Genomic DNA, 25238 nt, shown 5'->3' with positions numbered 1-25238 from the left:
TCGAATTGTTTTGGAGACGTTACGCCAATAATTAAGAAAAGCGAAATGGTTTACTCACTGCAAATTGTCCCAGTCACGATTGTTGGAATCTTCACAATCACTATCAATGGTCTCAGAAATGCCCATCTCTATTAGATCGCTGCATTAACGGCGAACGCACGTGTTTCAAATTGTTGTGGGAGGGTTTTGCTTTTGAAATTCGTTTAAAAGGGTTTGTAATGGAAGTAAACATTAACAAGTTGCGGCAAAGTGTGCAGCAACTGTTGCATTTAACTAACGAAGCAAATGAGAGGACGGAAAACAAAGCGTTCTTGAGTAACTTACAAAAGTTTCTTAAGCAGCAGGCATGTACAAAAACATAAAAAACGATTGCATTTTTTGCTAACAAATGGTATGAATTTACAATTTTAGAGATACGTAGGACAAGATGTGGAGCATCTGTTTAAGATTCTTAGTGACAACTTGGTGCTTCCAGCCTACACATTGCCCTTGGCCAGAAGCTTCGAGGAGCATCTGTTGCTATTGCTTACCATGTCTCTGCGGTGTGGGGACCAATGGAACTCAAAATATCAATTAGAATGCATTGCATTGGCAAAACTAATGGCCTACTCCAAGGAAGCACAAAGGTGAGCGTATGAAAAATTGGAAAATGTATTAATTTAACTTTGATTTTCTTCCCATGGTTTAGGTTTGCAAAAAGTTATTTCCACAACAAGCCACCTCCATTCGAGCCAGAGAAATCCATTAGCCATTCCATTACAAATGGAGGGCCAATTAAGAAATCCAAACAGATAAACAGTAATTCCATAGAGTGCACAGAATTGGAGATTCTCAAATGCTGCTATCAGTTGCTGCAATGTGACACTGTTTACTTTCGAGAACTCTGGAACTGGTCGAGTTTTATAGCCAACAATGTTCAGTTGGATTCACCATTAAAACAGCTCTATTCCAATCACATTATAGCCATGTTAACCAACATGAGTTCTACACAACTTCAAGAAATTAATAACCTGATCCCTACATCAGAGCAATTGCTATTCGAAGACGAAATGGAGAAGGAAAGAAAAACTTATTTAGAAAAATTGCCTGAACTGCATACTGTGGACAGTCAATCAATAAAATTGAAGTTAGCCACCCATGGACATGTCACCAATATTGAAGGAGTTCTTTTGCCTGTTTTCAATGCGAAAAATGAGGAATTTTATGCCCAATCAGATGGATGCTATGATCGCATTGTTAAAGTTGACTCCACCATGGTTAATCTAAGGAGCATTGCTTTGGGGGTGTCTGCAGCCAAACCCATTTGCTTATCTGGTCCTGTTGGTTGTGGAAAGACCACTTTGATTGAATATTTGGCACGCAAAACTGGACGGATATGCCCCAAACCCAAGGAAATTGAGAATCATCAAAGTGCTAAACAAGAAGATGAATTGTTAATACCAAAAAAGAAAATTACATCAAAAGCCAAATTGGAGGGCAAAAAAAGAAAACTAATAGAAGATGAGGAAATGCCTATTAGTCTGGAGAATTTGCTGGACATGGGCGATGCTGCAGTGCAGCAACGCAGAAATGGATTCCTACGAATACAGCTGGGTGATCAAACTGATAGTAAAATGCTGCTGGGCCAATATCGCTGTACAGATGTTCCAGGTGAATTTGTTTGGCTCCCGGGGGTGTTGACCCAGGCAAGTACCATCAACTTGGCACAGATGCTAAATATCCAAAACTTTACATTTTTCTTTCACCTAGGCTGTAATGCATGGTTACTGGTTGCTTTTAGAGGACTTGGATGCAGCCACTCAGGATACATATACCATATTAAGCAGTCTATTAGAAAGAAATTGTCTAAGTGTGCCAGGATTTCGCGATTCAGTGAAGATCGAACCTGGTTTCCAGCTATTTGTGACCGTGCGGTTAGTATTTCATATTTAGTATATGGAGACTTCTTGAGTCTAAATCCTTAATCTTTCTGTAGAACAAACAAATCAGCCAGTAATGCTAGCGGAAAATCACTTTATTCACTATTGGATAAATATTTGTATACCATCAACATTTTGCCACTATCACGGAATGAACTATGCAAAGTGGTTAGCACGAATTATCCCAGACTGGCAACTGTTGCCAATCGCATAGTAGATGTCTTTCTTACCTTTTCCAGTGGCAATCACATGGCTGCAGATAATCTTCGTCAACAGGAGACGAATGACAGGGCAGATACCACAGAGCAGTATGTGGCTCTGCCTTTTGAGCAAGTGGCTTTATCCACAACAACGAGTGCGAATTCGGGACGTTTGGTTTCAACTAGAGATCTCGTGAAATTGTGTCAACGTTCCAATCCCCAGTTCTCAGTCACCAGTTCGGAATGCGCCTACTTTGTCTTTCAAAATGCTGTTGATGTCTTTTGCTCATATCTCCCACAGAGCAAGGATAAGGTTAAGCTGATTACCAGCATTGGAGCAAAGTTGGGAATTATACGCTCACGTTGCGAACATTTCGCCAATGAATATAAACCAGAGATTGAGTTTGGAAAAGAGCATATTAAAATTGGACGTGCGGCTCTTCTGCAGGTAAAGACAGATGAAGAAGAGAATAAAGATCGTTTACGCGATGGTGGCGCAGATATAAAGAGACAAAAATTGGGACAACAGGCCAAGAAGGCTTTGGCCAAGCCGACAGGATCGAAAAAGGCCACGTTTTCGTTTACACGCCTGGCCAGCTGCATATTGGAACGCATTGCTGTTTGTGTTAGTCACTCTGAACCCGTGCTCTTGGTGGGCGAAACAGGAGTGGGCAAAACCTCATCGGTGCAGTATTTGGCTGAGAGGACGGAACATAAATTAATTGTAATCAATATGAACAATCAATCTGATGTCTCCGATTTGGTTGGCGGCTTTAAACCTGTCGAGCTCAACTACGTTTTGGCTCCTTTACGCTATGAATTTGAGCATTTAGTCTGCGATACTTTTAATGCTGAGAAAAACGCACATTTCTTGCAAATCTTTGCCACACACTTTAATAATGGACGCCATAATGTCATCATACGTTCCATGCTGAATATATGCAAAACCATATTTAAGGAGCAAAAGGTCCAGAAGAATTTGCTACCACGTTGGGAGACATTGAGAGATAAAGTGCAGAAGCTATACACGCAAATAGAAAAAAAAATAAATATCTCGTTTGCTTTTATACCCGGCTCCTTGGTGAATTGCATCAGTAATGGCGATTGGGTTCTACTTGATGAGATAAATTTGGCCTCTGCCGAGACTTTGGAATGTCTCTCGACCATATTGGAGCCAGAGGGTTCGGTTGTCTTGCTGGAACGTGGTGATTTTACTCCTGTCAAGCGTCATCCAGATTTCCGGATTTTTGCCTGCATGAATCCAAACACTGATATTGGCAAAAAGGATTTACCAGTGGGCATACGCAATCGTTTCACTGAATTCTTTGTTGATGAGTTGACTACAGATGCGGATTTGAGCCTTTTGGTTGGTGATTATTTGGCCAATACGGGAATACAACGAAAGTCTGTGCATAGCATTGTTCAGTTATACAAGAATTTGCGTCGTCTGTCGGCTCTCCAGCTCAATGATGGCCTGGGCAATCGTCCTGTCTACTCGCTGCGTACTTTGTGCCGCAGCTTAAGCATTTGCGCTAGAAATTTATGCGGTTCCATTGAGAGGAATTTGTATGAGAGCTTCTGTCTAAGTTTTCTTACTCAATTGGATCCCGAATCGCATCAGTTGGTTCTTCTACTGATACGTGATGCCTTGCTAAGCAACGCTAAGACTGTACTGAGTAGAGATTTGCCCTGTCTGGGTAATAATTATCTCCAATTCGAGGGCTATTGGATACAAAGTGGCAATTTGGAAGTGCAGTCTTGTGACCATTACATCTTAACCGAGAGTGTTAGCAAGAATCTAAAGGATCTGGCACGTATCATATCAATTGGCAAGTTGCCAATCTTACTGCAGGGACCAACAAGTGCTGGCAAAACCAGTTTAATTGATTATGTGGCTCGTCGTTCGGGTAACCGCTGCTTAAGGATCAATAATCATGAGCACACAGACTTGCAGGAATACATTGGAACATATGCAGCTGATTTAAATGGTAAACTGACCTTTAAAGAGGGAGTTCTAGTCCAGGCCATGCGTCATGGATTTTGGATTATTTTGGATGAACTGAATCTGGCTTCTACTGACATCTTGGAAGCCCTAAATCGTGTACTCGATGATAATCGGGAGCTTTATATAGCTGAGACTCAAACACTTGTCAAGGCTCATCCGAATTTCATGCTCTTTGCCACCCAAAATCCTCCAGGACTCTACGGTGGTCGCAAAACCCTGTCGCGTGCCTTCAAAAATCGTTTTATTGAACTGCATTTTGCGGACATTCCACGTAATGAACTGGAAATCATTTTAGAGAAGCGATGTCTTATACCCATGTCGTATGCCAAGAAGATGGTTCAATGTATGTCCCAGTTGCAGAAGCATCGAAAGACTACCTCAAAGCAGGTCTTTACTTTGCGTGATCTTTTCCGTTGGGGCAATCGCTATACACATGCAGATAAAACCCTCTTGGAGGATGGCAAATATGACTGGAATCAGCATCTTGTAGAGGAAGGCTACCTGGTTCTATCTGCCAAAGTCCGAACTTCGGACGAACTTCGTTTGATTGAGGATACGCTTTATAATAATTTCCGTAAACGACTGGACTTGGAGCTGCTTTTCGATATCCAAACGAATCGTGCGAGTTCCCAGGTGAGTCGTCGCATCTTGGAGGCCATAAGAAACTTCAAAATGCGTTCGGATATTGTCTGGACAAGGAATATGACCCGAATGGCTGTGCTGACAGCCAAGGCCTTAGAATTCGATGAACCTGTCTTGCTAGTTGGTCCCACTGGCTGTGGTAAGACCACAGTGTGCCAACTCCTGGCCAGTATTGCTAACACCCAACTGCGAATACTTAATTGTCATATGCACACGGAGGGAGCAGATTTTCTTGGCGGACTACGGCCATGTCGTGGCCAATCGACTAATAGTAGCCAGCTTTTCGAATGGGCAGATGGTCCTTTGATCTATGCCATGCAGGAGGGTTCCTATTTCATGGCCGATGAAATCTCCCTAGCCGAAGATTCTGTTTTGGAGCGACTCAATTGTATTTTGGAACCAGAACGTAGTGTATTACTAGCCGAAAAGGGTGGAGTAACAGAGTTGGATCTTAATCCGGACTTTTTGGTCAAAGCCAATTCTGGATTTCAATTTCTGGCGACAATGAATCCAGGTGGAGATTTTGGTAAAAAAGAACTATCGCCAGCTCTGCGAAATCGTTTCACTGAAATCTGGTGTCTGCCCTCAGACAATAAGGAGGATCTTGTCGAGATTGCCCACAACTGTATGCAACGTAAGGAGCGAAACTCCAATTACGGCAAAGATACTCATAAGGTGGCTGAGTTCCTAGTGGAAATTGTTCTCTACATACGTCAGTGTAATGAGAAATTCCGGTTTTCAGTACGTGATATCTTGGCCTGGGCCAACTATATGGTCATCAATGGTCATCTCAGTTTTGCTGAGCAGGCCATCTTTGGATTGGAGACAATATTTCTAGATGCTTTGGAAATGCTGCCCCACGAATCGCAAACAATGATCGAACAACTAAAATCCAAAATTATTGGGGAGGCAATTCGTCAATCTTCCATTATACTTGGAGAGCAATTTACTTTGGATGATGTGGCGCAAAAGCGAGGAAAAGAAGTTAAATTAGATGATGTCAATTTTGGTCTTAGTCCCTTTTTTATACCAGTCAATCAGGATCGCACGTTGCCTGCCAAAAAGGATTTCTTTTTCGATGCACCTACAACAAAACAAAATCTATTCCGTGTGCTGTCGGCTCTGTCCCTACACAAACCAGTCCTACTTGAGGGTCCTCCAGGTGTAGGCAAAACCTCCATTGTGGAAAGCATTGCTGCTGCCATTGGCTATCAGATTGTGCGTATTAATCTGTGTGAGCACACCGATCTGGCAGATCTTTTTGGTACTGATTTACCGGCTGAAGATAATCTTCTAGAGGAGACCAATAGTAATCATCATATTGGCAGTTTTATATGGCGAGATGGTCCTCTTTTGGCAGCCCTGAAAACTCAAAACACTTGGATTCTATTGGACGAACTGAATCTGGCCCCTCAATCAGTTTTGGAGGGTCTCAATGCAGTGCTTGATCATCGCGGTGAGGTTTATATACCAGAATTGAACAAAAGCTTCCATTTGGATGGATCAACCCGCATCTTTGCCTGTCAAAATCCGCTCAAGCAAGGTGGAGGACGTAAGGGTCTACCACAATCTTTCCTCAATCGTTTCAATAAGGTTTATCTACGTAAATTGACAACCGAGGATCTGCTTCATGTGGTGAATGTCAAGTATGGCGCTTACTTTGATGACCTAAGCCATCACTTCCAAAAACTTCTGGCAAGGGATGGCGAAAAGGAGATCAGCTATGGCAATCCTTTTGATATATACTCAGGAAAAGAAAGTGACTCCACATCCACAAACTTTGATCTTGCTAAACGTTTAGTTAATTTCTCAGAGCTATTGGACCGTGGTGTGGCCACCATGGAATTTGGCTATAGAGGAGGTCCTTTTGAATTTAATTTGCGAGATATTCTCAGATGGTGTGATCTTCTCCACAATCCAGAGACTGGCTACATACAATCGACCAGTTTCACGTTCCACAAAGCCTTCCATAATTTTCTACTTACTCTATACGAGAGGATGCAGTTGGTCTACTATCAGCGTATGCGATGTGATCAGGATAAAATCTTTATTCGCAATGCATTTGCCAATGTTTTTCAATGTAATTCGGAGCAATTGAATGATCTATCTGAAGATGTGGCACTCTATTGGACAACTGATAAAATCTATCTCAATGATGTGGTACTAGAGAGATGTCACAGGTCCCAAGAGGAGCAAACACAGGATAAGCAAGCAGGACAAGCTCCGCTTCTATTGGATACTCAAAGACAGCTGCTCAAACAATGTGTGGAAGCTGTCCATATGGAGAAACCTCTGCTATTGTGTGGCGGCGGCGACAGTGGCAAAACCAAACTGATTGATGCCCTTTGCAGTCTCAGCAATTGCGTGTGTCAAACAGATACCATTGATGACTCGGTAACGGGAAGTTTTCAACAGGTAAATCACTTAAAATCCCTTATTGAATTAGTTCTAATTCCTGATTCCTTTACAGATCGATCTCAATCGTCATTTGGAGGTCGTTTACAGGCAAGTGGAACTTTTAGTTTTCTCAACAGTACAAAAAGCCTTTCTTCAAAAGACATCAAGTGAATTTGTTGAACAATTGTGGAGCAAATGGAGCATATATAAACAGGTGTCCAGAAGCACAACAGGTGGGAGAATTGTGAAAAGAATTTACTCTCCAAGTACTTATATATTGCATCCTTTTAGAGTCCCAACAACACTCTGTGGCAGAAGAACTGGTACTCTTTAGCCGACGTCTGAATACTCTCAGTCACATCATTGACAAGTTGAAGGAGACACCAGATAGTTGTCGCAAGGAAAATTTCCCTCAATGGTTGTCCCAACAAACGCATCAACTAAAGTTACTACAAACGTATGTAAAATCTGCCGATTCTCTTAACACAGGAGGATCATTTGAATGGGTAGATTCACGCATTGTTACGGCATTGAAATGCGGTCAATATATATTGCTGGAGCATGTGAATCTCTGCTCCTCAGCCGTGTTGGATCGTTTGAATCCAGTGTTTGAGCCCAATGGCAGCTTGCTAATAGCAGAGAAAGGTATCAGTGCTCAAGACAGTGCCGAAGTGGTATACAAATCACCCGATTTTAGAGCTTTCCTGACCATTGATCCCAAGAATGGAGAATTATCACGTGCCATGCGAAATCGTTGTGTGGAGTTGTCTATCAATAGAGACTCTTATAGTGTGGACGATATGCGAGCATTTGTTTATGGTCAGGGAGTATTCAATCCGGAAGCAATCGATTGCATTCTACAGATTCATAGCCATATTTGTGGATTAACTGAGGGATTTAATGGTTATTCCATTTCCCATCTCATACAATGCGCTTTCCTGAGTGCCGCCTACAAAAGCATTGGTTATGATCTCAAACGGGCCATCTATGTGGCTGCCATGGAGGTTTATGTCTATGCCGCCAGCACGGATCTAATGGGATATGGTTTGCCGTATTATCAAAACAAATTACGTGAAATTGTTTTGGCTGAGACGGAACAATATCATGGAAAGGAGGATGGAAATGTGGAGAATCATTTGGATGATGTCATACTTACTACAGATAACCTTACATCATTGGCAATGATCAAATTGCAAGCCTCCGCCTTGAGAATATTACTAACAAATGCGTCAGATTATCAGCATCAACTTGGTCAAGTTTTTAACCAGATGAACGAGCTCAATTTCCAAGATATTGATTTACCGAAACTTTGTAAATATTTCCTATTAATGCTGTACGATGCATCATCTGTTAAGGATTTGGAAATGAGATATCTGTACCTGAAACCATGGCTCGATTCGGAACAGCAAAACTTCTCAAAGTCTCTCTATGATTATCTACGGCAACAAAAGTCCAGTGGGTCTCTCACAAATTTGCCATGGAACCGCAAATTATTTCCACGATTACGTGACTATGCCTTGAGTAGACAGTTGGATAATTTCAATGAATTATCCATTAGCTTGTCATTGCTTGCTCGCCTATTAATCCAAGATATACCCATCAGACCATTGGCCAAACTTCAGAACTTGGATGCTCTTCAATACTCACAGGCTCTACGAAATAAAAATATAACCGAGAAGTATAGCAATGATTTCTTAGCAAATCTAGCCAATTTTCTGGACCATTTAAATAAAAGTTTGCTGGACCAATTGGAATTTGTTGAGCCATTGAATTTGCCACTGTATGCCGAGTTTGTGACCAAATATCTTTGGTTCAATCGTTTGGTTGTCATTTCACAAGAAAAATTGCTTCAACAGAACAATGAACTCTATGTACCACTAATGCATAAACTAGTCTTGCATTTCCAGTGGCTGAATAAACATTTGTTGTCCAAAATCAATGTGAAACCTAAAATACAGGCTCTACTAGAAAGGATGCAGCAATATGTTGTGGAGACAAGACGTCCTCTAAATGTTACCAGCAAAATTTATGCCAAACAATTTACACAATTTCAACCCTATTATTGTATTGAGCAAATTGAGATTCATAATCAATTGGAGCAACTGCAGCAGCTGCTTGGAGTGGTACCCAAATATGGCAGCATGGAATTGTCACTTTGGTCCCGAAAATGGTTAGCTCTCCAATCGGATGAGGCGCACAAATGGCGGGCATTTTTAAGAATCAATACCGATAAATTTCACTTAAAATCATTTGATTTGAATCTGAATACCGTGTCGTTTGAAGAATCTTTGCAAAAGTCTCTGCAGAATTTGCAAATATTATTAACAGAAGAATCAAATCAGGAGAAAATTTCTGCTAATATTGACTTGGATTTGGATAAACTGAAAAGTTCTATCACCAATGAAGAAGACAGTGAGGATTATGTTCATCCAGAGGCAAACAAACTCAAGTCGCATCATTTATTATTGGCCGCTTTGAGGGAATACTTTATGGAACGGGTCTTGAGCGATTCTTCTAATGTGAACTTTAATCAACAAGTGAATCCTTTGTATGCTGAACAACTAATTACCGCAAATGGACCTCTTTGGCAATGTCTTAACTCACTAGAAAGTTCCAGTCATGCAGCCATCATACGTTTATGGCAAGATTTGGCCAATTTAGATGATTTGCCTTTGCAACTGAGAAACCTATACAAAGCAATTCGAACATATCAGCGGCAATATCGTAATGCCCTCCAATGTTATCAAATGGAGAATCTGGCAACACGTCTCGACTGTGTTCATGGTAACCTGGAGGAAGATCTTGATAGTCGTTATAAGTACCAGGGACCAGGACTGGTTAATCTCTTGCTAACACTCATTTGTCATCCCAGTGGGCAATTGCTATCGGTTCCTCTTAATGAGTTAAGAGATTGGCGTTCATCTTTGCAGGAGACAAGACAATTAATTTGGCAGAATTCACATTTAACCAATAGCCAACATAGCAAGGATTCGAGTCATAATCATATAGCCAAAGAGAATGCCCAGCAACTGATTAAAGAATTGGAATTGGTGGCTCATCAGCAAACGCAGAAGGAGACCAGTTTAGTGGGCTATCAGAGCTGTCTAAACGAGCTCAAAGATTTGCTAGAGAAGTTAACAAGTCAAGAGAATGACTCTCTAATCGTATCATTTGATTCGGCGCTCATTAACACTTTGGTTGGCGTTTTGGAGTTAAGTGTACTTAGTCATGCACCTCTCATTGATCCCGTGGAGAAGAATCGTCTTAAGAATCAATATGTAGCCGAGGATATTGATTGTCTAACACATTTGAGTACTGTCTATGATTGCATGAAGATCATTATGAAATATAAGCACTTTGGACATGAGATCTATGATGAACTCCAATTGAAACTTCAGGCAGCGCGTCAACATCAACAGCAGCTTTCTCAGAAAGTGGCCCTACGTCCAGAGCAATGTCTGTATGCCAATCTAGTCCAGGACTTGACCCACTTCTTGCACTCCAATGGCGATTGTACAATGATCCACAAACTTATCAAGACGTTACGTGTAGAATGGCAGGCATTCATTGGACCACAAGTGGCCACCAAGACGCAATTAAAGTCCAGTTTAGAAACTCTGAATAAGATTGAACTTTGGCTGGCCAATGCCCAAAGATTTGTCCATCACACACTATCCCGTTATGATGCTTACTATCAGGATTTCGTTTTGCCGCTGAAGTGTGCTGTCAATCAAATGCGTTATGGATTGGAACAGGTAAAGGTACTTATCACACGGCTCCATCAGGCTGGCGGAAGCTTAAACGAATCGGGAAAACTTCACCAAACTCTTACGGAAATCGTACAATTTCCAACATCTCCATTGACCATACGCAGTCCGCATCTCTATGGATTACTAGCCCAATTGCCGCACAGTGAACACGAATATTTCCGCCTGCTCAAGGTAAAATTGAGTGAGCTAAGCAACTCAATAACCATAGCAACATCCATAGATGAATGTAGTTTCGTAAGCTATGATGATACCCTAACCATTTGCAATCAAATCTGGGAAAAGGAAGAGGAACGTCGCTGTAAAGAGCGTGCCGAGGCCGAGAGCTTGTATGTAACCAAAACGAAAGGAGGCATAGAAGATGAGGAACTGGTGGAACTAAGAGAAATTGAACAGATTTTCCCTACCAATTTGGATGAGGATTTTGCCGAATTCGCTGCGGCAGCACAACCCTCATTGGAGCAGGTTTTAAAGCTCGACAAAAAGGATGCTAAAGCCAATCAAAAGTCTCAGATAGTCAATGAACAAGATTATGCGTTTTTGGCTCACAATTTCATCGAGTTAATGACCAAATATACTTCAGTCTACTATAAAGAGCAATTGAAGACCAAATCTGGAGGAGATTTGCAATTGCTTGAACCCTATCAGTCACGCCTTAAGGTTTTTACCCAATTGCATGGTCATTTCAAAGCAGCTTTGGGTTCTCAATTAGATGGGTTGTCCGTTAATGGTTTGGCTTTCGGTTTGGCCTTACAACAGCGTCAATTGGATGACTTGGACTTGGAGGATAATCCACAAGGAAAGTCTAAGATTTATGACTACTACAAGGATAGTAACATAAACGAACTGCAAGATTGCCTCAGCGTCTTGGACCGCATAGAAAAGCGAGTGTTGGAGCAATTGGAGCTCTATCCAGAGCATGCTGGATTGGCCGATATTAAACTGGTCATCTTCCGAATACGTCAATTGCCGGCACATGCCTCCGTGGTTCGTTTTAACACTGGTTTCCAGTTGCTCCGCCAGAAATTGGCCCTCTGGAACGAAGTGGCTCATAAAAACAACAATCTGGTGGCCGAAGAAACCGAGGTGGCTGAATTCGTTCAGCGCTGGACCAAATTGGAGTTGCAACATTGGCGCAATTCCCTGAACGGGCAGCAGGATCAGGTGGATCAGCAAGCCTATCGTTATTGGTTCTTTATCTATAATCTCCTCCAGCAATTCATCCAGCAAAAGCAACTCAATCAATCCTATACAGACATCAAGTATGCTGAACAACGTTTTGGCCAGGAGCAATTACTGGATGCCCAGGATTTGGGCGAAGAACGCAAAGTGGACTTACCACAAATTATTAGCATATTGCGTCAATTTGTGGAATCTTCGAGCTACGGTGACTTCCATATACGCCTGCAGCTGCTCCACAGTTTTGAAATGTATCTCCATAATGTCGATAGAGCGGGCAAGATTCAGGGATTGGCCCCATTGATAGCTGCCCTCAACAATTTGCAGCTTTATTTCAGTCAATTTGCCAACGATGTCAACGATACTTGCAAGGCTCGCCGCGCACCCATTGAAAAGAAACTGCGTGAATTTGTCAAGATTCAGAGCTACAACAAGGACTTGAGTTACTTTAGCATGCGCAACAATGTGGCCACGGTGCATCGCAATCTCAACAAGTTCCTCAAAGAGTATCGTCTTGTGCTTCAGCAGAAGATTAGCGCAGAGGTATTCCAACCCAAGGATGCCACGGCTCGGGATTATAATTTCGGCAGCGACAAGGGTGGCAAGAGTCTAAGGCATTACAACAAGATGAAATATATCCAAATGGATCGTCAACTATTTGTGGCCAGTGAAAAGTTAATACTGAAGTATCCTTCTCCCAATTCGTCCGAGAATGGTGAGGAAAATGCACTTCTCCAGCGTCTGGGAAAGCATTTCAAGACCGCACGCAATATAGTCAAAGAGACTCTCTCAAATGTTCCCTATGGCGAACTGATCAATGCTTTGGATGAACTATTGGCCTCGCAATTGGAACGCTGTGAGCATTTGCGCAACCTCAATGTGGATCGCAGCAAGGAGCGTGCCCAACAAAAAGTGGAAGCCAAACAAATACTTCAACAGAAACGTAAGGCTCTGACAGATCTCTTCAAGACTCTGCACCGACTGGGTGTAAACTACAAGACGGGATTATTGGAGTTATCCCTACGACCCACAGAACTGGTAGACTTCCAGTTGGCACCATTCTGCATTAAAGCCATGTTGCCACGTCTGCATCCAAATGCCCTGCAATTGAACGAACACTTGGATCTGTATTATATGAAGAGTGTCTTCAAATTGAAGTTGCTGCAGAATATAATGTTGACTCCACTCTCAGAACTCGGACCACCCAATATAGAGCGCATCAAGGGCTTTGCCATCGACTTGTTCCTTTTGGTGCAGCAGCAGCGTCAGCATTTGTCCCAAAGTACCAAACAGCTGTACGAATTGCGTCAATCTTTGAGTCAAGTCCATCAAATAGCTGATATTGTGACACCAAAGGAGGAGGAATCATCCGAGATGTCTAACTCCCTGAATTTCTCAGCTCAAACAGATTTCTGCTGTGATCTTAAGGAAAACCTGTGCCGCATTTACTATGTCTTTAGGCAATGGAAATTGTTACTGACTTGTGCTCCTCCAGCCATCCAGCAAAGGGAACGGGAGGCCAATGTGGCCCTTAAAGAAACTCTTCTGTTGCCACAAACAGAACTATTAGATATCTGTGATCAAATTCTCAAATCCAGTCAATTGCAGCTAAGTGAATTGAATCGTTCTAGAATTGAGTTCCCATCGAGTCAACAAATCAGCCATTATCAGAAGGATTATCAGCAAATCTTGAGCCGCATAGAAAAAGCAGTGACTCTTCTTCGCATTGATTCAGATGAGTATTTGCCATTGGCCCAGCCTTTGTTGGAGCTTTTGGAGCAGCTGAAGGTAAGTAAAATTGCCTTACCAACTCCCCATGAAGACATTGATTTGGCCAATGTGGATACTGAAATGGCCAACATAGCTCATGCAGTGTTAATGGCTCTGGAGAAAATCTACAAGCAGCACAGCAAGTCTGTAGAGGAAAAGAAGGGGGATGAGGAATTGGAATCAAGTGAATCTGTGCAGGATCAACATTTGAAGCAACATTTAAATAAGGAATTGAACTCGGATTGGCAGCTATTGAATATGCCAAAAATCTTGACTAAGTTGACCAATGTTTTGCTAGTCCTAAAGCATGCCCATCAAATTAAGGAGGGAGAGAAATTGTTGTGCCTGCAACGACTGGTGGCCCTCTTGCCCATCCTTGAGCAGTATCAGCTGTTGGCCGATTATCTACTGCTCCAACAATTAAGCACGCACAAAGTATCCGCCAAAATGTTGTCTATTATATTGACAGTTTTTGTCGAAATTGGCAGCAAGGGCTTCTGTGTGCCACCCGATCTAATGCAAGATGAGGATGAGGGTCAATCGAAACAAGATTCGAAAAATGGCGAGGGTTTCGGCTTGGAAGATGGCACTGGAGAAAACGATGCCTCAGATAAAATTGAGTCGGAGGATCAATTGGATGATGCCAAGCGACCAGAGGATCGAAAAGATGATGGCGACAAGCAGGAACCCGATTGCAAGGAAGAAAAGGGCATTGAAATGAGTGATGATTTTGATGCTAAGATGCAGGACGTTGAGAAGCCGGAAAAGGAGGAGGATGACAGTGGAGAGTCCGAGGAGGAAGAGGAACTTAATAAGGAAATGGGCGATACGGAAGAAGGTGCTGAAAAACTAGATGATCAGATCTGGGGCGACGACGAAGAGAAACCCGAAGAGGAAGAGGATCAAGATATGAACGAAGAGGATCAGGGCAAGGGTAGCAAGGATGAGAAGGACAATCATAATGATCTGGACGCCAAGAACGATGCTGCCAAAGAGGATGGCAAAGATGAACATGAAAAAGATGGTCTGGACGCCACAAATGAGCCTAATTCCGAGGACAAACGCAAGGAGCAGGCCAAGGATATCGATGATATGAAGGAACCAGAAATGGACGAAGAGCAAACCAATGCCATGCATAATGACCTGGAAGAGCCACCAGAACCCGAGGAAATGGATTTGGGTGATATGAACAATCTGGACGAGGGTCACGAAGACGAAGATCAACAGCCAACTGATGACAATCCATTTGATATTGATACGATGAAAGAAAATATGCAAGATCCAGAGGAGGCCCAAGAGGAGCCCAAGGAACAGCAAACCGATCAGCCTCAGTCCGATCAAAGTGACTCTGAAGAGGAGGGAGAAGCAGGGCAAGATCAAGAGCCAACTACAAGCGGCCAGGATGACGAAGTACAAGATCCTACACCCGATGAAACCCAAACCGAGGAGCCAGAGACCCAAAAACGGGGGGAAATTGACGAGGACAAAGAAGAAGACGAGGATCAAGAGGGAGATCAAGAAAAGCGCGAAGAGAAACCGGAGCAGTTTGCCCAGTCGAAAGACAAGTCCAGCAAAGAGGAAAATGTTCAATCCGTGCCCGAAACCGAAAAGAATAGCTCAGTCGATCAAGTGCAACAGCAGGACGAAGATATTAAACAGGATCAAAAACTAGATGAACAGGACACAGGCGAAGAGAAGGATGGCGTTGGACAAGCAGAAAATGATGTAAGTATGCCTTGAAAGTCCTCAAAAGATGCACCTACTAATTATTTTCTTCTTGCAGGACAATGAGGGTGGACATCAAGGTGTCGCTGAGACCAAAGAAACTGTGTCCCAGGAAGAGCGCAAGAATGAAAAGCAGACACAAGAAAAGCGCAAACAAGGACAAACCAATGAGGAACGATCCCTTGGTAATTATTAAAAATAACCCAATTACAATTTACTCTCTTTCAATGTGAAAAGAAAAATGCATTACCAAGGTAGTTAACGATCATGTGAATTAATTTTATATCCTTTTAATTTAGGTGAAGCCGAGAAAAATAAATTGAAACAGCTCAAGACCATTGACCAAATGAAAGCAGACAATCAACCCGACGAATCCGACAAACAGGAGCCTGATGAACCGGATGCCACCGAAGCAGAGGAGTATCAGCATGTTAAAGATCCGAAGAATAGCGACAAGACCACCTTAGACAATGCCACTGAGGAGCAATCAAAGAAAATTCAGCATCAAGAAGATGAACCAAACGATGAAGATAATCCAGAAATTGAAAATGCTGATGAATTAATGGCAGAGGACGAGGAAGCAGCAGCTAAACCAGAGGAAGACCCACAGCTCGAACAGTTAAGCTCTGAGAAGACAGAACAAAAATCAGATAAACCTTCGAAGAGTGAAAAATCCAAAGAGCATGTGGATACACCAGAAGGAATGGAGATCGAAGGTGAAGTAGTGCCTACAATGACTGTGCCACGAAATGCAGAGACGACTGCCCACAGCAAGTGAGTAAATCAATGAAATTACGCTATAAATTCAATTTTAAAATATTGTGAATTTTACAGCATGGAATTACTTTTGGATAAGAGCACTCAAGCCGAAGATCTAAGTACAGCTGAACAAATTGAATTACGTCAAATGTATCAACAACAATTGACAACGGCAAATGCTGTAAGTATAAATAAAATAAAAATTCTGCAAACAACAACCAATAATGAATTTCATATTGCAGACGTTGCCCCAGCACGATGATTATGACAGCTGGCAAGGGATCTCCAATCGTATGACGCAGAATGCTCGAGAGCTCTGTGAACAACTGCGTCTTATATTGGAGCCAACGAAATGTACCCGTCTCAAGGGTGACTATCGCACAGGACGACGCATCAATATGAAGAAGATTATACCCTACATAGCCTCACAGTTCCGAAAAGATAAAATCTGGCTGCGTCGCACAAAACCCGCTCAACGTGACTACAAAATTACCATTGCCATTGACGACTCCAAGTCCATGCATCATAATAACTCCAAGACACTTACTCTGGAGGCCATTTCTTTGGTGTCTCAGGCTTTAACACTGCTGGAAAGTGGGCGTCTGAGTATAGTATCCTTCGGAGAATCTCCTAACATCATCCTAAATCACACGGAGCAATTCGATGGTCCACGTTTGGTTAGTGCTATGAACTTTGCCCAGGATAAGACCAAAATTGCCGGTTTGCTGGACTTTATACGCACGGTCAACACGGAGGAGAGTGGACTGGGCGGCGATAATGGTTTGTTTGAGAATTTATTGCTGATATTGAGCGATGGCCGGAACATATTCAGCGAGGGCAGTCAGAAGGTGAAGAATGCCATTAAATTGGCGCGCTTACAGCGCATATTTCTGGTTTACATTATCATAGATAATCCCGATAATAAGGTGAGATATAAATAGATCTAGATTATGAAAGTCTTAAAGTGCTAATTGATGACATTTCTTTTTAGAACTCGATACTTGACATTCAGCATGTGGAAGTGAATGCCGATGGTTCGGTTAACATTAATTCCTATTTGGACAGTTTTCCATTTCCCTATTATGTGATCGTCAGAGACTTGAATCAATTGCCCTTGGTGTTAAGTGAAGCCATGAGGCAATGGTTCGAGCTGGTCAACAGCGAATAGGCAAATTATATTTTGTATATAAATATATATAGTAGGTTAGGTTTAAAATAGTTTGACAATTCTTTTTGCTTGAGGTATATTGTACATATTTAATTGAAAATAACCTACTACTACTGTAGGTGGATTGTTCACAGTTGGATTGACTTATTTCCTTTTTTTTTTTTTACCAATTCTGTTGTTTTTTACGTATTTACAATAAATATTATATGGAATTTAATTGAATTTAATGCAATTGTAATTGCAAGTCAAATGGAAATTCTCGAGAGTTTAGACTCTGTCTAAAGAGTTGGGTATGCTGCCAGGCAACATCACCCTTGCCGCCACTTAACTTGGCCACAATTTCAAACTCTTTGGCATTCTCTAGATTAGACAATTGGCCATTGGCATTTTTGATTTGCACATCGATTTTGCCTTCTCCGAAGGTTTTCGTATCGAACGTCAATTTGTACGATTTCACTATTAGTTTAGTCTTTGAGAGATCAAATTTCCATGTAATTTCGGCACTATCGGTATCCTCTTGAAAGAGACAAAATAGATGACACTGATTAGCATTAGCATTTATTTATGAGCAAAGCCAACTACTTACCCAGACGTGCCAAGTATGCCATTTTCCAATCCCGTTCTACTTTGCGATTAATATTTTTTGACGAAAATTGAGCACTCTGCCAAGTCTTGTAGGTGTTTAACACCTTAACATTATCGCCCTCTGGAAGGACAAGGACGATATTAAAAACTAAGGATATGTTTAATCCTGGATTCTTACCTTTGGTGTAGCGTTCATATGCATCCATGGAGCAACTATAGCGTATATTTAGTTGACATTTGTCGACTTCCGTTTGGTTGGGTTCAAATACAAAAATCTGTGAGTAACAAATAGATTATATCAATTACAATTATCTGACAGATGGCAATTTAATCGAATGACTCACGTTCGAGAATGTATGCTCGCCACGCGACTGACGCCAGGTCAGGCTGCCGGAGCTTCTGCCTTTTAGCTCGCCTTCAGTTGGCTTGCTGCGCAATTTTGTATTTATTTATTTATTTAGTATGACATTGTCTCATGGGGTCTATATAGTATATATGTATGTACATACCGTTCTACGGTCATAGCAATGACCTCGCACATATTACGCTGACTTAGGAACTTTTTGCGTTCCGAGTTAACAGATTGTTGACGCTTCTCTCGTATCTTGGCAAGAGTCTCGATCAGCTCCTTTTCAGTGCACAATCGACGCTGTTGCAGTATCTGCTGGTGGTTGTTCGTGTAGCGCCATGTCACATCCTGCGCATCGTCGCGGGAGTAAGCAAACACATAGTCAATGCTGCGCTTCCAGCCATGTTGATACATTAACGGCGAGTCCACCACATTGTCAGAGGGATCCACATGCAGCCAGCGCATTTGGGTCTCTGAATACACCTCCGTCCATACATGGTCGAAATGGGAGTGCACCAGTCGGGCATCGTAGTCCAGACAGCGACACAGGAATGTAAAACAATTGGCATATTCGCCGCAGCGTCCCTTCCGGGAGACCAGCAGCTGCGAGATGTCATTATAGCGATAGAATTTAGTCTGTTGGCCACAACAAACAGTCACCTCGACGCGTACATCTCCCTCAGTTTCGGTGCGCCGTAGTTTACTCTCCTCACTGCCGCACACTTGGCAGGGCATGTTATTTACCCATTCAAAGAACTCGGTGTTGAACCAATTGGTCAACTCCACCAGCAGCAAATCCCTTATGCATGGTTCCCGCTCCTGACACTCGCCTGTGGCAATTAATTCCTGCATAGATATCAACTTTTCGCTAGCCTTGCAGGTGAGTTCATCTACCGGTATCAGGTTCCGACCAGCGGCCAAAAGTAACTCATCTTCGTACTGCAACACCGCATCCGAATATAGTTCCAGGGATTGCAGAAAGCGGTTGGGAGTGTTCTAAGGATAGGAAAAAAGATTTTCTTATCAGTTTATGTGAATCTTTAGATTCGTGAAATGTTCTTTGGATACCAACAAGAACTCGAGGAAAGCTAATACGTTGACGGTAGGGCACTGAAGGCTGGATAAACAAAGGCGAAGCGGCGACAGTCTTGGAAATAGCTGGCACCGGACTGGGGCTGAGATTGGCCATGGCGCTGCCACTCAGCCAAGCTGCCCTCCTCTCAATAAGCACGTCTCGATACTTTTGAATTTGTTGCAATGAAACTTCGCTGGGGAGTAGGTAAGAATTGGAATTCGCCTGCCGCTTAAATCCTATGGCTTCCAGCAACTGATCACAGCCGGGTAAAGACAATAGCTTCTCCTTAATGGTCTTATTTTCCAGTCGTATGGTGCGAAACTTTTCATTCGACGGTTGTGTTAGTACATTTTCCAGCAACACCAAAAGAATGCGCACTGCCTCGAGATAGGAATTTTTCAATTGCTGCGGCTCTTTGTTGCTGTTTCGATTGGCCTGAGCGTGGGGTTCTATTAAATGCACACATTCCAAGTTTATGTCCACCATTTTAATGAATAAAGATCTAGATTTCAGTCGTAATCGGTCAAGCAAGTTTTTGTTTGTTGTTATTGTTGTGGTGTCTGCGAGGAAATACCGCATATGATTATTAATACCTAAATTCTAGTATTTTACACTGCGGGAAAAAATATCCGTTTGATTTTTGAACCGTGCAACAGCTGATTAGAAATTCGATTGCGGGAATACCCTTATCATTTATTTACAATTCTACTGTATAGATTTAATTAGTCGTTTATATTATGCAAACTAAAGAAAATTAACTAATATTTTTTTTTACTAGATTCGTTTATTATTCATATGTTTTTATAAGATCCCAAATTATTGTGAGGCATATTTGTCTCGCAGAGCAACAAGCTCATCAAAGAACAACAAAACCAATGTAGAGTAGGGTGCACTTCGCAAATAAATTGCCCAAAAGCCCTTATACATCCCATAAACACCTTCGGATTTCAGGATCTTAAAAAAGCAATCCATCCAGCCTTTGTAAAAGAGACCTCGTCCATGAACATCAACTCCTTGATTATATAAACGGGTTGTGATTACATCCAATGGGGTAATGGCCACCGAAACACATGAGCCCGCCGCCAGTCCAGAACAGAAAGACAAACAAGTGGGCTGGGTAACCAAATTATTTTCAGAAAGCAAAGCTTTGGCCTTTCCAAAAGTAGCTATTTGAACAGATGATGCCACAGTTGCCCGCCATACTGAAGCCATGGAACCCCTCCATAGACCAAAGATGCCATTCTCTTGGTAAATCCGGCTAAACGCATTTCGCATGGAAGTGTGCGGATGTTGATAGCCAACGGCTATTTCCTTAGCCGCCTGAGATTGCAGCTGCGTTTTAATCTGGAATAGTTAGCAGTTTGAGTATCTACAGACGTGTTATCTGCCTCCAGAATCTTATCTCTCATAGACAGTCTGGCCAAACATTAATTTTACAAATGATTTATATAATAAATTTACCATGAAAAATGGACTAGAGCAATAGGAGCCGACAACGCCACCAATTGCTCCCCAAACCAAGCCCCGTCCATAAGAGATATTGCCATTCTTATCATGGACCCAACGCTTTTCCACAGCATGAGTGTAGATGCTTAATCTGCAGGTAAATACATATATAAATTGCAATAGTAACCTCTATCAAGTTTAAGTTGCACACTTACCGAAAAGAATTAATGATAAACTGAAAGCATAACGCTGGTGATAGTCCTTTTTCCAAGCTTAATATACCCTCATTTTTGATAACGGTGGTAAACGCCTGAAGGACTCCTTTATACGGTTTCACATAGGATCCTCGGGCGGTGAGCTCTCCCTGCAGTTGTATACGGGTTTTGATGACCTCAAGCGGATTCGTGATAACCACTGCACCCATGGCAGCCACACCACCCAAGACAAAATCCGATGTAGCTATCTGAAGCATGCTTCTGGCCGTACTTCTGGCAGTGATATTGAAAACTAAAAGCGGTTTCTTTTTTCAGACTGCACATAATGTCGTTACTCATTTCGAACATTGATAAGACGGTGGAAACTTTAAAACTTTAACAGATCTTCGACTCCAGAGTTGTGGCGCCAGGGTCCTTCAATGACTATTATACCGTTAATCATTTGGGAATTATAAATTCTCGCGGTTTATTTCGATAGTGCATAAAAATAATCGATAATCATTAATAAATTAAGGAAAACAGAAAAGCGGAGATATATGAGAATTGTTGGAGCAATCCCCAAAGGAGCGAACAATTTTAAAAAATTTTCAATATATCGATATATTTAATCGAATGCTGTGATTATGTCATATATTTACAATGCATGCGAACGCATTGACCAGGGGCGTTGCGAGGGGGCTGTGTGGGGTGTGACACCCGCCCCCCCCCCCCCTTCCCAAGTTTTTAGAGTCGGCAATTTGTTTAAAAGTAATCGGCTAATCAACAACTTTTGATTCTCAAAATCGAAAAATATATTTTTATTTTATAATTGTCGACATGAATTCGGTAATCAGAATATTGTATGATTGATTAACCCAATTACGGGAGAACGGGAGAAGAGTTGTCCAATAAAATTGTAGTTGCACTTCAATCACTCAATATCTCGACCAAAAACATTTTTCAATCATACGACTTTGCTAATAACATGTCCGGTAAATATATTGGCACACAAAAAAAAATGTCCGAAAAATGTGAAAAAGAAATCCCTTACATTCCATGCCAAGATCATCGGAACAACACATTTGTTGAAACAGCATGCAATGCAAGTGTTTTTATTTCAGAGTTTTTCAATGTTTTAGAAGCTTTGTATGTATTTTTCTATGGTAGCACAAAACGTTTCCAAAGTTTAAGTGAAGAATTGAAAAGTATTGAAAATTCATTGCAATTGAAAAATTTGTCGAAAACTCGATGGACTGCTAGAGCTGAGTCAGTCAAAGCCATGTGGATTTCTTTTGAAGGAATTGTGGACGTTTTGAAAAATATGATAAACGATCCAGAATTTTTCGATTCTCGTACACGTACGTCCGCTTTTGGTTTGCTCAAAAAAATTCTGGATTTTGATTTTATCAGCTCTTTATTTTTTTGCAAAAATGTCATGTTCAAAGTCAAACATTTGACGGAAAATTTGGAGGCAGTAGAATTGAACGTCATTGATGCTTCTTTATTGATTCAAAGGACAAGCGCATCATTTGAACAAATGGACGATGACGACCAGATCAATGCATTGATAAATAGCTCGGCTGTATTTGCTGAAAAATTGAAGATTAATCCTCGAGACGATTTTTCGAAACGTCACAAAACACGTCATGTACCAAAAAAGTATGATGTAAATCCAGAAACAGCTCACAATTTTGACATTTTATCGAAAAGAATTCACGACTGTGCTTCAAGTTTTCAACAATTGCATTCAAGAAAACTTGAAAGACACTTTTTCAACATTTGCGTGTGTCCAGAAAGTTTTCCAAATTCCAATTGACGGAAAAAATGTCACAATGAATTCAATCGAATCGGAAGTTGTGTTTAAGTTGAAACATGTGATTCCCTTAGCCTACAAACTCGTTTGTTTTATTTATTTTATACTGCTCCTGTAACATCAGCTTCTTGTGAACGATCATTTAGTAAATTGAAATTGGTTTTCAATCATTTGCGAACAACGATGGGAGATGATCGGTTGAATGCATTGATGCTACTTTATTCTTCAAACGATAAGGTAGACGACACGTAGAAAAATGGTCGTTATTGAAACACCGCAGAGTGAAAATTTAAATAGAATTGATCAACGAATAAAATGAACTTAGAAATATTTATCGTCCATTTCTGCGCAATGTTAGTTTTAGTTACACATTCATGTACATACCAAATGCTGTAATTATAATTTTTGCCAAATTATCTTCAAAGAATAAATTCCTTATATACTGACCTTGTTTTATCGAAGTAAATTTATTTCTACCGCAAATCTACATGCTGTTGGTAAATACACGAGGTAAGTCGGCAATTCAATGAGAATCACCCCCCATTATCGACAACCTCACTACGCCCCTGGCTTTGACTAATGCAATGTCATTAGGGTTTTATTCTATCGATAGCATCTCGTATCTGGAATATCTTTTCATTTATTATTTATTTCATTGGATTACCCCCCGCAGATGCTGGAGGGCCGGTCACAGGAATAATAAAGAATGTTGTTTTGTAATCTCTGCGAGCAATTATGAAATACTCGAGCGTGTCACAACGAAACCTGCCTGCAGCCGCTTTCGAGTCTTTTTATTCATCTTATCTTTATCTTAATATATTCTTAACAACGGAAAGTTCAACTAGTTTAAATGGCAACATCTGACTTTGTACTTGGAGGCTTAGCCTCGGTGGGTGCCACTTTCTTTACCAATCCCATCGAAGTAATCAAGACGCGCATTCAATTGCAAGGAGAATTGGCTGCTCGCGGCACTTATGTGGAGCCATACAAGGGTATTGTCCAGGCCTTTGTCACGGTGGCCAAAAATGATGGGATGCTGGGCCTACAGAAGGGTTTGGCGCCAGCTCTGTGCTTCCAGTTTATTATAAATTCCTTTCGGTAAGTTGACAAACTGCACCGGAACTGATAATTGATGGAATTTTCCATTCATTAAACAGGCTGAGCATTTACTCTACGGCTGTGGAGAAGCGTTGGATGCACAATAAGCAAGGCGAAATATCCTATGGCTTGGGACTCATGTGGGGCGCCATTGGCGGCGTTGTTGGTTCCTATTGCTCCAGCCCGTTTTTCTTGGTAGGCGCCCTGTTACATAAATCGCCAAAATTATCATAGCTCATCGTAACATTTCTGCTGTCGATAAGATTACAAACACAAATTCACATACCCATTCTGACGTCATATGCGTGTCTCTTTTAGATTAAGACGCAGCTTCAATCCCAGGCGGCTAAACAAATAGCTGTTGGCTTCCAGCATGAGCACTCCTCCATGTCAGATGCACTGCGGCAAATTTGGCAAAAGAATGGAATTGTCGGTTTATGGCGTGGCTCTGTGGCAGCACTGCCACGAGCGGCTGTGGGGTCAGGTGCCCAGATTGCCACATTTGGTAAAACTAAATCATTGCTGCAGGAGTACGATCTAGTCACTCAACCCAGCTGCAATTCGTTTTGTGCTGGTCTAATTGCGGGATCCATAATGTCGGTCGCCATAACACCACCAGATGTTATCACCACGCGTCTGTACAATCAAGGCGTCGATGCTCAAGGTCGAGGTCTGCTTTACAAAGGCTGGCTAGACTGCTTCCTAAAGATTTTTAAGGCGGAAGGTGTTTACGGTATGTATAAGGGCTTTTGGGCCAACTATTTGAGAATTGCTCCGCATTCGACTCTAGTCTTGTTGTTCTTTGACGAACTGATCGCCGTGCGTGAGAAATACGATCTGCACTATTAAGACCAAGTCTTTGGCAGTTGTATTCTGTTGCTTGTCCTAAATTTAAGTACAAATGTTGTTTTTTTCCTGTTACTATAGTAGTACCTAGAAATTCCTAGATCCAATCTCGCCTGAGCGTGCAAAGTGCCTTCAGTAAGCTAACCAACAAAATCAACTATTAACTTTAGTTAGTAATTTGTGCAATAATTTGATCAAATAAAAAAAACGTTATTTTGTTATATTTTCAATTTTGTTGACTTTCTTAAACATCCAAACCCATCGCTTAATCGAGCAGAGTGTATTTATTTTTATTTTTCTG

At 41.6% G+C, this 25238-nt stretch overlaps 4 protein-coding genes across 4 annotated transcripts; 2 read left to right on the top strand and 2 right to left on the bottom strand.

Moving 5' to 3' along the window:
- The first annotated feature begins 145 nt into the window (after positions 1-145).
- Positions 146-17542, top strand: LOC6643259 (midasin). The gene is made up of 12 exons (XM_002066201.4): positions 146-344; positions 412-626; positions 689-1685; positions 1750-1913; positions 1976-7181; positions 7237-7396; positions 7455-15604; positions 15663-15789; positions 15904-16378; positions 16439-16544; positions 16606-17289; positions 17355-17542. The coding sequence occupies exons 1-12, from the start codon at positions 219-221 to the stop codon at positions 17529-17531; spliced, it is 16587 nt and encodes a 5528-aa protein (XP_002066237.2). The 5' UTR covers positions 146-218; the 3' UTR covers positions 17532-17542.
- A 48-nt stretch (positions 17543-17590) lies between these two features.
- Positions 17591-20106, bottom strand: LOC6643260 (peptide-N(4)-(N-acetyl-beta-glucosaminyl)asparagine amidase). Its single transcript, XM_002066202.4, has 6 exons — positions 19538-20106; positions 18626-19461; positions 18461-18545; positions 18295-18391; positions 18118-18237; positions 17591-18047 (listed from the first exon to the last, which is right to left on the bottom strand). Exons 1-6 carry the CDS (start codon positions 20024-20026, stop codon positions 17755-17757), a joined length of 1920 nt encoding a protein of 639 aa, XP_002066238.1. The 5' UTR covers positions 20027-20106; the 3' UTR covers positions 17591-17754.
- A 204-nt stretch (positions 20107-20310) lies between these two features.
- On the bottom strand, positions 20311-21519 carry LOC6643261 (solute carrier family 25 member 35). Its single transcript, XM_002066203.3, has 3 exons — positions 21202-21519; positions 21002-21137; positions 20311-20884 (listed from the first exon to the last, which is right to left on the bottom strand). The coding sequence occupies exons 1-3, from the start codon at positions 21456-21458 to the stop codon at positions 20357-20359; spliced, it is 921 nt and encodes a 306-aa protein (XP_002066239.1). The 5' UTR covers positions 21459-21519; the 3' UTR covers positions 20311-20356.
- A 2122-nt stretch (positions 21520-23641) lies between these two features.
- LOC6643262 (solute carrier family 25 member 35) lies at positions 23642-25160 on the top strand. Its single transcript, XM_002066204.4, has 3 exons — positions 23642-24091; positions 24151-24286; positions 24410-25160. Exons 1-3 carry the CDS (start codon positions 23844-23846, stop codon positions 24938-24940), a joined length of 915 nt encoding a protein of 304 aa, XP_002066240.1. The 5' UTR covers positions 23642-23843; the 3' UTR covers positions 24941-25160.
- Positions 25161-25238: the final 78 nt, after the last annotated feature.

The sequence above is a fragment of the Drosophila willistoni genome (genome assembly GCF_018902025.1).
Source record: "Drosophila willistoni isolate 14030-0811.24 chromosome 2L unlocalized genomic scaffold, UCI_dwil_1.1 Seg168, whole genome shotgun sequence".
In the NCBI taxonomy this organism is placed as follows: Eukaryota; Metazoa; Arthropoda; class Insecta; order Diptera; family Drosophilidae; genus Drosophila; species Drosophila willistoni.
This window is presented reverse-complemented; position numbering and strand designations above follow the sequence as displayed.

Bases quoted from the DNA above. Each gene is read 5' to 3' on its own strand.
- LOC6643259 (XM_002066201.4), top strand. From the start codon at position 219: ATGGAAGTAAACATTAACAAGTTGCGGCAAAGTGTGCAGCAACTGTTG. The intron at 1,914-1,975 runs GTTAGTATTTCA...ATCTTTCTGTAG, and splicing joins CAGCTATTTGTGACCGTGCG to AACAAACAAATCAGCCAGTA. The intron at 7,182-7,236 runs GTAAATCACTTA...ATTCCTTTACAG, and splicing joins TAACGGGAAGTTTTCAACAG to ATCGATCTCAATCGTCATTT.
- LOC6643260 (XM_002066202.4), bottom strand. From the start codon at position 20,026: ATGGTGGACATAAACTTGGAATGTGTGCATTTAATAGAACCCCACGCT. The intron at 19,462-19,537 runs GTTGGTATCCAA...TCCTATCCTTAG, and splicing joins TTAGCTTTCCTCGAGTTCTT to AACACTCCCAACCGCTTTCT. The intron at 18,238-18,294 runs GTAAGAATCCAG...TTGTCCTTCCAG, and splicing joins ATATGAACGCTACACCAAAG to AGGGCGATAATGTTAAGGTG.
- LOC6643261 (XM_002066203.3), bottom strand. From the start codon at position 21,458: ATGCTTCAGATAGCTACATCGGATTTTGTCTTGGGTGGTGTGGCTGCC. The intron at 21,138-21,201 runs GTAAGTGTGCAA...ATTTACCTGCAG, and splicing joins TTTATCATTAATTCTTTTCG to ATTAAGCATCTACACTCATG. The intron at 20,885-21,001 runs GTAAATTTATTA...TAACTATTCCAG, and splicing joins GCTCTAGTCCATTTTTCATG to ATTAAAACGCAGCTGCAATC.
- LOC6643262 (XM_002066204.4), top strand. From the start codon at position 23,844: ATGGCAACATCTGACTTTGTACTTGGAGGCTTAGCCTCGGTGGGTGCC. The intron at 24,092-24,150 runs GTAAGTTGACAA...TTCATTAAACAG, and splicing joins TTTATTATAAATTCCTTTCG to GCTGAGCATTTACTCTACGG. The intron at 24,287-24,409 runs GTAGGCGCCCTG...TGTCTCTTTTAG, and splicing joins GCTCCAGCCCGTTTTTCTTG to ATTAAGACGCAGCTTCAATC.